The sequence below is a fragment of the Ictalurus furcatus genome, chromosome 23 (genome assembly GCF_023375685.1).
Source record: "Ictalurus furcatus strain D&B chromosome 23, Billie_1.0, whole genome shotgun sequence".
In the NCBI taxonomy this organism is placed as follows: domain Eukaryota; kingdom Metazoa; phylum Chordata; class Actinopteri; order Siluriformes; family Ictaluridae; genus Ictalurus; species Ictalurus furcatus.
This window is the reverse complement of record NC_071277.1, coordinates 7,463,763-7,475,366: the sequence shown is the minus strand read 5'-3', so window position 1 is coordinate 7,475,366 and position 11,604 is coordinate 7,463,763. Positions and strand designations below refer to the sequence as shown.

General features: G+C 38.8%; 1 protein-coding gene across 1 annotated transcript; it reads left to right on the top strand.

The window, feature by feature from the left end:
* The first annotated feature begins 6,146 nt into the window (after nucleotides 1–6,146).
* On the top strand, nucleotides 6,147–10,391 carry c23h11orf65 (chromosome 23 C11orf65 homolog). The gene is made up of 6 exons (XM_053610934.1): nucleotides 6,147–6,236; nucleotides 6,360–6,452; nucleotides 8,504–8,557; nucleotides 8,652–8,861; nucleotides 9,977–10,110; nucleotides 10,207–10,391. The coding sequence occupies exons 1-6, from the start codon at nucleotides 6,147–6,149 to the stop codon at nucleotides 10,379–10,381; spliced, it is 756 nt and encodes a 251-aa protein (XP_053466909.1). The 3' UTR covers nucleotides 10,382–10,391.
* Nucleotides 10,392–11,604: the final 1,213 nt, after the last annotated feature.

Sequence of the window (11,604 nt, the reverse complement as noted above, 5' to 3'; positions counted from 1 at the left end):
ATTCGTCTTTAGAAGGAACAAGCCCATCTCATTTATGGTCAAACCACCTGAACTCTAAGAGGCAGCCAAAGGAGTCAAATCAAAGCCCTTTAGATCAGTCAAGTCCTTTATCCCCATCTGACTTTAAGCCCAGAAGAGTTTGTACTCCAAGCATCTACAAATACCTAAGGGAATCAAGTTCACCGAAGAGCACACGGGTATCTCCAGCATTGAGCTCTCCTAGTCCTCAAACCTCATCTCTAAAGCAAATACAGGAAGAGGATAAAAATTCAAGGAACCTATGGTTCATTTTTGACTCCAGTTTAGTCGAATCATATGATCCACTTTTGAAACCGGATACCAGTTCCACCAGTTCACCACAATCTATGCCACCTGACACTGGCAGAAGATCAGTGTCTCATCTTAGCAAATCCCCTTACTCCACCCTCATTTCTACAAGAGCAGCAATTAACAGCCTTTCATCTCCACCTGTGACGCGCCATCACACTAGATCTTTTTCTTACGGTAGTTTACCAGTAGATCCTAAGTCTCCCAAGGTTGAGAAAAGATCTTACACTTCTGTCCTCAGAGACCGAATGAGTAAAAGGAAATCATCACTGGGAGAAGCAGTGGGTTCTACTGATATCCAAATTAAAGCTAAAACTGTTTCCATCCATCAAGATGGCATCTCAAAAAGCTCAACAGATGCAAAGTTCCCAGACTGTCAAGCCAGCACCTTAATCCCAGACGCGACACATCCAAAACAGACTGACACTCTTATTAGAAATATCCCTCATGAGGGACTTAATGGCATATTTTTGTCTCAGGGTGAGAAAAGTAATACTTATGAGACTGACAGTTTGAATTCCAAAGAGCTTTCTTTGCCTCTAGGTACAGCCCCAGTTAGTGAAGCGGTGCAAAAAGGAAGAGTAACAGAAATCCTACAAACAAATGGGACATTCCAGGCAAGTCAGAGTCCTAACTCAAAGAGGAGCCTCTTCTCATTAAGAAGTAAGAAGGATAATGTTCTGACGTCGTCATCTTCTACAGATAAAGAGGGTTTGGCTGTTAAAAAGGTTGAGATGACAGGACTTAAAACCCCCAAGAGAGTGGACCAGATGTTGAATCGTTTGAAACTAACATTTGGTGGCAAAGTTTCAGAAGACAGTGACATGACAAGTAGGAGAAAGACTAAAAAGGAGGAGGCTTCAAATGTTAAGGCTTATGAGAGCATTAAGAAGGAAAAGGAAAGTGATGATCTGACAGTTAAAACCAAGATGAAACCTGAAGAGCTTTTAGACAGCAAGGCTTTTGAAAGAACTAAGAAACTAGATCAAATGGAGGATCTGACAGTTAAAAGACAGACGAAACCTGAAGAGGGTTTAAACAGCAAGGCTCCAGAAAGAAGTATTAGTCTAGACCAAACGGATGATCTGACAGTTAGAAGAAAGACTAAAAATGAGACACGCTTAGATATTATGACTTCTGAAACCAAGAAGAAAGTAGAGCACAGGTTTCCTACGAGTCAAACTTTGAAATCTCCCAACTCCCCCGATACCCAAGTCACGTTTATGATCGAATCTTGCAACTCTTCTGGCCCTACGTTAGGTTTCAGATATGAACAACAAGACCGCTCCCCAAATATGGATGAACAGAAAAGACTAATGGAGGAACGCAGAGATGGATTCCTGGGTAGACCCCTTAGCCTTAACTCTCCTAAGCCTGATCATATCAACTGCTATGCCACACTTCCTCCAGGCAAAAGATCCAGACTTGTCCCATCCCCGATACTTTCTCCATTTGAATGTTCTTCAGAAGACGAACAGAACGATAACGTGTTTTCCGTCCTAACAAAGGGAAATGACACCTCTCTGGGTGAGCCTGAGAATGTTGCTCAACCAGACAATGTTGTACAAGCTGGGGGGCAGAACTCATCAGGGGTGGTGCTGTCTTCTCCCTGCACTGATCTCAAGTATGGACTGAAGCGTGGACGATCTGTCTCGGTCAGCAGTGTAGTTTCAGGGCGTCCGTCCGGTCCTGGACGAATCTCGACAGGATCGAGGCAAGGCAGCGTCAGCGACTTGAGCAGCTTGGACGGCTTTGTGACCAAGAGCCGCCATTCAAGTATCAACAGTCCAGTCGGTTCGCCTGAGAATGATGTCACAGCTTCCAGTGGCCATATGTCTTATAAGGGACCTACAGGACGGTTATCATCAGAGGGTCATCACAAGAGCGCAGATAACCCTGAGGCCATCTCATTCTCATGCGATATGGAAGCAGATCCAACACCACCCCCTTCTCCGCCGCATAGCCGACATATTTCCCAAACCCCCAGCCCCACTTCAGCTAGCAACAAGACCTCGCCAGATAGCTTGTCTCCTCGTGGATTTTTACCTTCCAGGAACTACAAGTCCATGTTGTCTGTTTTTGAGGAGTCGGGCTCAGAGACCACTACCGATGATGAATACTATCTCAATAGTGATGACGAAGATGAGAAAGAAACCGAACTTTAGCGGGCAATATCGTGTGTCTTAACGAAGCTGTGTATGTTATTTGTGTGGTTAAGTTTTTTGAAAGCAGTTGTTTTGTATTTGTGCACTTTGATCGGTCTTCCTCAGGAACAAAACACAATAACAGTGTCATAATACGTCCTTCCACAGTCATTTTTAAATCATAAAAAAACCCATTGGCATCATGATGGAACTAGTGAATGTAATGCGATGAAAATCAACAAGCTGAAGCACTTGTTTAAGCTTGCCTTGGCACGGTTCATTTCTTCAACCCAAGCGCTATGTTTGAATCCATTTTCAGTTTGAGATTGTTATTGATAAACAATCATGACAATTTATGCACTGTAGGATCACAGATGATATTCAGCCTGTGTGTTTTGTAAGATAAATGTATGAAGCTTTTTTTTAAAAAAAAATGTATTGATCGTTATACACAGTTTGCCCTTCTTATTGCGTCATTCCTTCAAGCAGATAGCACCGGCAGCGTAAATGATAAAATAATTTTAATCATAGTTGAAAAGGTGAAAGCAAGATTTTTATTATTATTTTTTGGAACCACAGAACAAATATTATAGAGTACAGTATAAATTAAATATAAACGAAAAAATATCGTATCACCATACTTGACATTTTTTACAACAGTATTTTTTTTTTGCTGAGATTTTGCTAACAAAGCAAGACATGAAGTACTAGAAGTTGTTTTTATAAGATCGGTTTTAATTTCAACACACAATTTTAAAAAAATAAATTATTTAAAAATGAGACGACAAAGATCGATTTGAATGTTTAACCAGCTGCTTGCTACTTTATCTTCCTCCAAGTTTTGAAGTCGGAGATGACATTAAGCACAATACTTAAAGAAAAATCTATTTTGATACAATTCTTTGTGACATCAACATACCACTAACTTCTACTGAAAGGTTATAGAGCTTGAAAGGAAGTTGGTAATAAATCATAGAAAATATCTTTTTTTTTTTAGAATAACGTAGTATGTGTTATTTTAATGCAAACGGGACAAATAATCGCATATGAAATTCTCTGTGTCACTACATAGACAAACTACAGTTAGATATTTTAGGATTGTGCAACATATTCTTTGTAATATTTGTGAACACAGCGTTTCAACAAACCGCATTTTCCCTGAGGATATTATTTTATTTATTTATTTTTTAAAAAAAACTTGATGTGATCCAAGAAAAAAAAAAAAAACCCAGTTCATTTTGTTCAACTGAATGCAGAGACATGATTTGTTCAGTGTAACTCAGTAATCCATAAGTATAGAATAGAACACTTGGGGGTGTGCTGTTATCTAAAAATAACTAAGAACAGGGTGTGGCCCGATGTGAAGCGGGGTAACAGTTACCACCCGGACGTGGATTATTTTCCTTTAACAGCACATCCTGCGGTGTTTTATTCCTCTTACAACATGTCGATTTTCCAACAACACCGCGCCATGCTTTTTAACCAGTTACATTTAACATTGTGGAACGTCTGTATTATAACAAGTGCGTTAATATAAAACGAAACGAAAAAATCGTCAAGGGTTATAGAAAAATAATCAACACCTTCTGACCAATCAGAGTCGAGAATTCACCAGGCACTCTGTGTGGTACAGTATAAGGGTGTTCTTAGGCACAAAGCAATTTAATTAAGCATTAATAATTCACAATAAACAATTGTTCTGCCTGTTAACAGTAAACTTTGGTTGTTAAGCAGCATCATGAGCAAAAATTAGTGTATTCCATAGACAGGACAATGGTTTAAGTGTAATGTTTTATTGTTGATGCATTAACACAACTCGACTCATCCAATCAGACTGTACAACCAAAATAATGCCATTAAACGAATAAATAATAAGCACATATCTTTATTATTATCTTCATTCGGCTAAATAACGAAGCAGCAATAATAACTGCCATTACAATACCCTAATGTGCCCTATAACCGCAGTGATAATGAATAAAGCCGTGTTTTGTATTGGTAAATCAGGAACGTGTTAATGTCACTATTAAACATCAACACAAACCAGACAATATTTTCGAAAGTGAAGGTAGAGTTAAAGCTACACACCCACCATGATAGACGGTTTTGTGCTGAGCCTGTGGGAAAGGAGTGGTGGGCAGGTCCATACAGTAACTCAGTCATCATGAATGTCATTAATGAAGCCAGTCCTGAGATCAAAAACAGATCGTGCATGTGTTCGTGTGTGTGTATGTGGGTGTGTGTACATTCAGAAAATATCTTAACCACCGCCAATAAGCTTTTGTTGCTGTGTTGCTTTGGTGACGTTTGTTTGTTCCCCTCCAGTACATGTGTTGCAGGACTGTTATTGAAATTGCAATTGTACGCACAGTATGACATTGTGTATTGCTTACTTGCGTGGAGAAGGGTGAATGGATTGACCAGCTTGACTCTTACAGTAGATTTGATTGTTGATCCTGCTGTCTGATTATCACATAAAGGTAGTGAGAGGTTTTTTTTTTTTCAATCCTTCTTTTCATTAAACTGAAGGTGTATTTGGAGTGTACACTTCTATTTTCTCTGTGTCTGAACCCGGATGCTGCTGTGCTGTGCAATAAAGAGCGGCGCCTTATATTTGTACTAATTTAACATTGAAATAGTATATTCTTTATAACACATTTAATTCCTTCCTATGTGTTTACACACCTATTATAGAACCTAATATAACCTTATAATAAATATATTCTATTTTTTCAGCCTTTTAAAATGAAGTGTAGTAATGATACGTGGAATGTACTTTTATATTGTTGTTGTTGTTCGTTGGAGTAATCTGCACTGTTGCGATTATGATGTAATAAAATGTTGAAATATACTTGTACATTGTTTCCGTCTCTTTGGTTTGTATTTTAACGTTACAGCCACGCCCATACAGGCACGAAGAAGGAAAAGATGCTCAAATGCTCGTATCTACTTTGCAGGTATGTAGAAGCAATGACTCGTTTGTTATTTCCTCGAGTCAGCACCTCTATGATAAGATCAAATCGGCGAGGTTTTCATTCAATGTGAAGTTATTGTTCGTGTTCAAATATCGAATATTTTCATGCGCTGTTGAATCCTTGATTCCTATCGGTCGGAAGTTGTTGATTGATTTCCTGTAACACTGTCGTCAGAGTAGTTAATACTAACATGCTTATTATAATTCATTATCGTTTCTAAAAGAACAACATACTCGGGGAATTGTACGGCAACGCTCTGTATAAAACGTATTTTGTGTTCGTGTCTTCTGTAAGGAGATGTTTATTTTAAAATAAACTCGTCATTCTAATATAAAAAATTGGAAAATTGCACATTTTAAACTTAAATAACGAAGATTAATGAGAAGAAAACTGAAGCTTGACTTCATCGTACCACTGTGTTGATTGTTTTCCTAACATCTGTTTTATGAAGATTGAAAATACAAGACTGAAAGATTCAAATCTGATTCAAAGCTTGTCCTGCTTTATCAGATAGAGAGAGAGAGAGAGTAAACTTAATTACATTGGTTTCATAATCATATGTCTGCAAAGGGAATACAGAGAATGATCATCTCCAGTGAGGTTAAATGAGTCACAATAAATGACGAGTCTCAGACAGTTTTGTTTACATAACAGGGCTTTCACGTCCTCTCCGACCTTACGAGCTGAAGAGGAGGACAAAATGCCGATGTCATCACAGGACCGTTTGTATGACCAGGCAGCCAGAGTCATCCAAAGGACATGGAGGAAGCATGCTGTTAGTGACTTTCACGTAACACACACCTGCATTTTACTTCCTCTGTATGCTTCCAGTGTCACCAAATCAGGATATGTGTGTGTGTGTGTGTGTGTGTGTGTGTGTGTGTGTGTGTGTGCACGTTATTGTCTTTCTTAGAACATCATCATTTTCAAGTACTTCAAGAATCTCGTGAGCTTCAGAAATCAAGGTGCTCCACGTCTCCTGCTCAAATATGTCAACCCCAGAGAGGTAATTCAACTAGAAACATTTTACAGTTAAATATAAATTCAATATGTGTGCTGTGATGGATTGGCACCCAGTCCAGGGTGTACCCTGCCTTGTGCCCCGTACTCCCTGAGATAGGCTCCAGGTTCCCCGTGACCCTGTAGGATAAGCGGTATAGAAGATGGATGGATGGATATAAATTCAATATTTTTGCCACAGCGCTGTTGAATTCTCCATTCTGATCGGTCAGAAAGTGTTAATTAATTTTCTACAACAGCAGCTCTGGCACTAGTTGCAAATCACAGGATTTGTATATTAATGCACTGGTTCTAATACGTTGTCGTTTCTAGAGTAACAGCTCATTCACAGGGTCTTGTATGGCAGGTGCTCTGACATAAAAACATGACAAACAAAAGGTTTCTGTAAGGGGGAGACACTGATTTAACATTTATGGAAGGAGTCTCCAGTGTAAGCAGATTCCGACACAAGAAAGTACTGTTTATAACATAAATGATAACAGGTTACATGTTATTTAATAGAAGAAAAAAAAAGTCGTATAAGAGGAATAAAACACCCTTAAGGATGTACTGCTATAGGAAAATAATCCGTTTTGGATTCATTTATTATTTTCCTATAAGTTGAAGATGTTTTATTCCTTACCTTTATGCATACACGTAACTGGAAACAGAAGTTGCTTTTAAGATGTACTCTAATCACTTTTTTATAAGTGAATATTACTAATACACATCACTCTTAATGACTGGAATCCTATCTAGGGTGTATTCCCGCCTCACATCCAGTGTCCATCCATCCATCCATCTTCTATACCGCTTATCCTTTTCAGGATCACGGGGAACCTGGAGCCTATCTCAGGGAGCATCGGGCACAAGGCAGGGTACACCCTGGACAGGGTGCCAATCCATTGCAGGGCACACAATCACACACACATTCACACACCCATTCATACACTACGGACACTTTGGACATGCCAATCAGCCTACCATGCATGTCTTTGGACTGGGGGAGGAAACCGGAGCACCCAGAGGAAACCCCCACAGCACGGGGAGAACATGCAAGCTCCACACACATAGGGCCACGGTGGGAATTCACATCCAGTGTTCCCGGGATAAACCCCAGATTCACCATGACCCTGACTAGAATAAAAGTTGCTGAAAATGCATGAATGAATCACAGTTATTGTGTTCAGTTTCCATTATGTATTCTAATGCATCTTTGTAGGGGGCACAGTTAGCATATTTGCCTCACAACTCCAGGTATGGGGGTTCAAATCCCACCTCCAGGTACTCCCGCTTCCTCCAACAGTCCAAAGATGTGCATTGTAGTCATGTAGGCTAAAAACAGTGTACTTAGTAACTGAATCTAATCTATATTTGATGCGACTAGCCTTCTCTCAGGTTCAATGTGGAGCGGTTTAAAATGGAAAGGGAAAGCTGATTGTTCCAAGCTGCTGCATTAACCTGCTGCTGCTGTTGGGCAAAATTTGGATCTTGCTTTTTTTTTGCAGGTCCCAAAACTACATCTGGGTTTTTTTTTTTTATTTGTTTGATCCACAGTGAGATCATGCAGGCACTAATCCGTGCTCAGGATCGAACCTGCTCTGCCTAATATGCTCCTATCTTTAACAATATACAACAGTTTCATTTTCTTAGGAAATGAATGTTTGGAAAAACTAAAATTCACTCCTTTTTGCTGACACAATAATGCAAAAGATGTTAAACATCTAAGATTGTATTAAAACATACCATACCATTATAGCATACTGTATAATGGAGCTTCTATATATTCCCATAGCAGGAATGCAAAATGATGCATTATGTGATGTATATTTGTTGTATGCAATTATACACAAGTAATCTGTTGTATAAGAGAGCGCATCTTATGCTCGCTATTAAAGGATCGCATTTCAGTATGGCGTTTCAACCTTTTTTCTCATGAAAGGAAGTGAACTAAAGCAGAAAAACCTGCTACGCAAATGTATTGGCTTTCAAATGCTCTTCTCAATGGCACGGCACACATTATCGCTTCATCTGATTTATTGCAATGTTTTGTCATAGGCCGATATTTTGGATGCCGCTTCCGGAGTCTACATGCGATTCAGACTGGGCGGAGTAAGTTAGAGTTACTCTTTATGCGGATTTTTCTGACAAAACTGCATTCCAGAGGGTTACTTTCCCCATTCCCTGACTTACTGTTTCATTCCAGACCAGCTTTCCCCCAAACATCTACTACAAAATCTTCACACACAGGCCAGTAGTAGACCTGTGTGCCAGCAGCCCCAAAGACTACACACATGCCGGGCAGAAGAGAGCTGTCGCACAGCAGGTCCATAACGGCCTTCCGCTAGTTCAGGATGACCGTTCTGGTTGGTACCGTCGGGTGGAGAACAACGGCTGGAGGCTGCTGTCTGGCAAGGTGGATCAGAGCTCTGATAACATGCTGCTAGTTACATATGTCAGATCAAAAATTATGAATGTTCCTGAAGGGATTGTAAACTAAATAGATTTCTTTAATACACAGATTCTCAATCCTGCTCCTAGAGAACCCCCTGTTATGTTTTTCCTGTTCCCAACACAACTCTTCCAATGAATCTGCTGTTCAACATAGTTACTGGGTTGAGTTAGTTGTGTAAGTTCAGAAGAAGTACTAAAATGCTCAGAACAGGGGGTTCTCCACAACCAGGGTTGACCTGTAGTTTAATATATTAATGTACTGTATACAAACAAGATTTTAACCTGTTAAGCCCTTTTACATTCCCCAAAACGACGATTTATCATATAGTTACTATATGCTTAAAAATAAGAATTTTTTGATAAGGTTTTAGAGCTACCCAAAAGAGTTCTGCTTGGAGCACTCTTTCTAAAAAGGAAACACTCAAGAAAAGCTTGAGAACCTCAAGAACCTGGACTTCCAGATTTAACCTAAAATGATTATTGCTACACTCTTATAAATTGGTCTCTCTGGGTTCCTTAAAGCTTCTGTGTAGACCTCTACAAGAAAGCATTTTCCTTTCAGAGATGATCCAGAGAACTATCCAAAGCCCCTTAACTTAATATAATATTACATTATAATAGTATTATAATAATTATACATAACAACAAGGACTGGAAATTGTGGAACCATTAATGGGGCAGTCTGTATTTTTTTAGAATTAGAAATTAGACTTAGAAACCATATCATTTCAATAATACTTCAGAAATACTTGTAATATTGTAAATCACAATATTACAATGCAATAGAGCTGTTTTTTCAGAAGCTTCTGTTTACATTTGTTTTCTGGCCCTGAAATCAGCTCCGCCTCCATCTGAATCAAACCTGCTCAGATCTGTCACTTTTCCCTAAAATGCGTTCCATGAGGCGTGCAAATATTTACCTGATCAGGACAACAGGTGAAGGCTGGACAATGTTTTAACTGCAAATTGTATTTCACTTCACAGGCACTAGAAGGTTCTAAAAATAAGTAACTGCTCCTTTAATTGTTTTCTATGTGTGATGCATAATTTCGATTTCTATATGGTCTCTGTCGAAAGATTTGCCATCATGGAGACCCCGTCACTCAAGACACGAGTTCTAAAAGGACCGAGTTCCACCACTGCAAACTCATTCGACGGCAAGACGCCGAAAGAAAGAAGAAGATCCGAAAAATTGAGTGGATGAAAAAAATGTGAGAGCACCGCAAGCTGACATGGCTGCATCTAGCTTTATTATGTAATTATTCGAGCATTTGTGATAGTGTTAATACACGTTCACTGGTGTACAGGTATGAAGAAAGGGCTCTACATGCTCACACTGAGCACAGAGACACTGCAGCGCTGGTGGAGAATTCAGCTGAGGGTATGATGTGGGCAATCGAACAGCTCGGACCTGGCACCATCGTAGACTGGGAGGTAGATGAGCTGATCGAGTGGACCAATGCCCTCAACTTTGATGAGTAATTCACCTATGATTCATACACTGGCAATATCTGGATACATGATGCATTAAATATAGTTGAGTGTAAAAGTTTACAGTACTTTAAAACAATGAAACCAATTAAGCATTTAATGGAAGTAAATTATTTATAATGATATCTGAATGAATGAATGTTGAATAAATGTGGATTTTTATTCCATTTTCCTCTCAGATCTTTTTCCCGGTATCCTCCTGTTTGTTCTGGATGTTTTTTTTTCTCTTGAGGGTATGCTGTTTTAGGAAAATAATCAATGCTAGGCTAGTGTGATGATGTGGAGTAACTTTTAAGATGACAAATGCTTCATTCCTCATTCCTTATTTCTCTTATACCGGAGCAACTTGCCAATGCTAAAAAGATTTTTATTCATTAAATAACGACACATTATATTCATATTTAATGCTGTGGAACTCATTAAGGTTAATAAGTAAAAAAATGCAGCTTGTCTTGTTACTGAGAAACCACAAAGCCCTCCTTTCTAAAGAATTTCACTTTCTGGAAAACTTAATGTCACCGTTTTACCTCTGGCTCTTACAGTGTAAAGCTCTGACACTGGAGACTCCTTCAGTACAGGATTTTGCTGAGTTTTTGTTTGTTTGTTTTTGTGATTGTTCTGGAAAACTACTTGAATTGGTGAAATCGCAATTGCACTAAATTGTTTGGCAGCCATTTTTAAAAATCTGTTTATAGTCGCATTTAACGTTGTGGAAAGTTTCTGTTGTCATTTACGTTATAGCAGCTATAACAGTCGTTCCTTCACTTTGTTTTGAAGTGAATAAAAAATGTAGCTTGTTACACTGAAACTGCAAAGTGCTGATACTGGAGACTCCTTCCAAAAATGCTAAATAAACATCTCCTCACAGAAAAACCTCACCATACCATTAATTGTATGTTTTTCTTAAATAACATGTTTATTATTAAGCTTAGATTACAGGAAGAACAAACCGAAGTCCACCATGTAAGATGTTATAGAAATGATAATGTATTAGAACGAGCATATTAATATAATCCTGTGATTTGAATTACAACCAAAACTACCGCCAGAGCTGCCGTTATAAAAAAATGAATCAACACCTTCTGACCAATCAGATTTGATAATTCATGTGATTTATGTACGTGTGTGGGGATGCAAACTTTTGAGCTGAATTACTGTAGTACAGTATTTAGGCTGAACATGAATTAAAATGAGCATGCCATTTAAAACAGGTG

Coding starts and splice junctions, on each gene's coding strand:
- c23h11orf65 (XM_053610934.1), top strand. CDS start 6,147: ATGCCGATGTCATCACAGGACCGTTTGTATGACCAGGCAGCCAGAGTC. Junction 6,237..6,359: donor ATGCTGTTAGTGACTTTCAC/GTAACACACACC, acceptor TGTCTTTCTTAG/AACATCATCATTTTCAAGTA. Junction 10,111..10,206: donor ATTGAGTGGATGAAAAAAAT/GTGAGAGCACCG, acceptor ACTGGTGTACAG/GTATGAAGAAAGGGCTCTAC.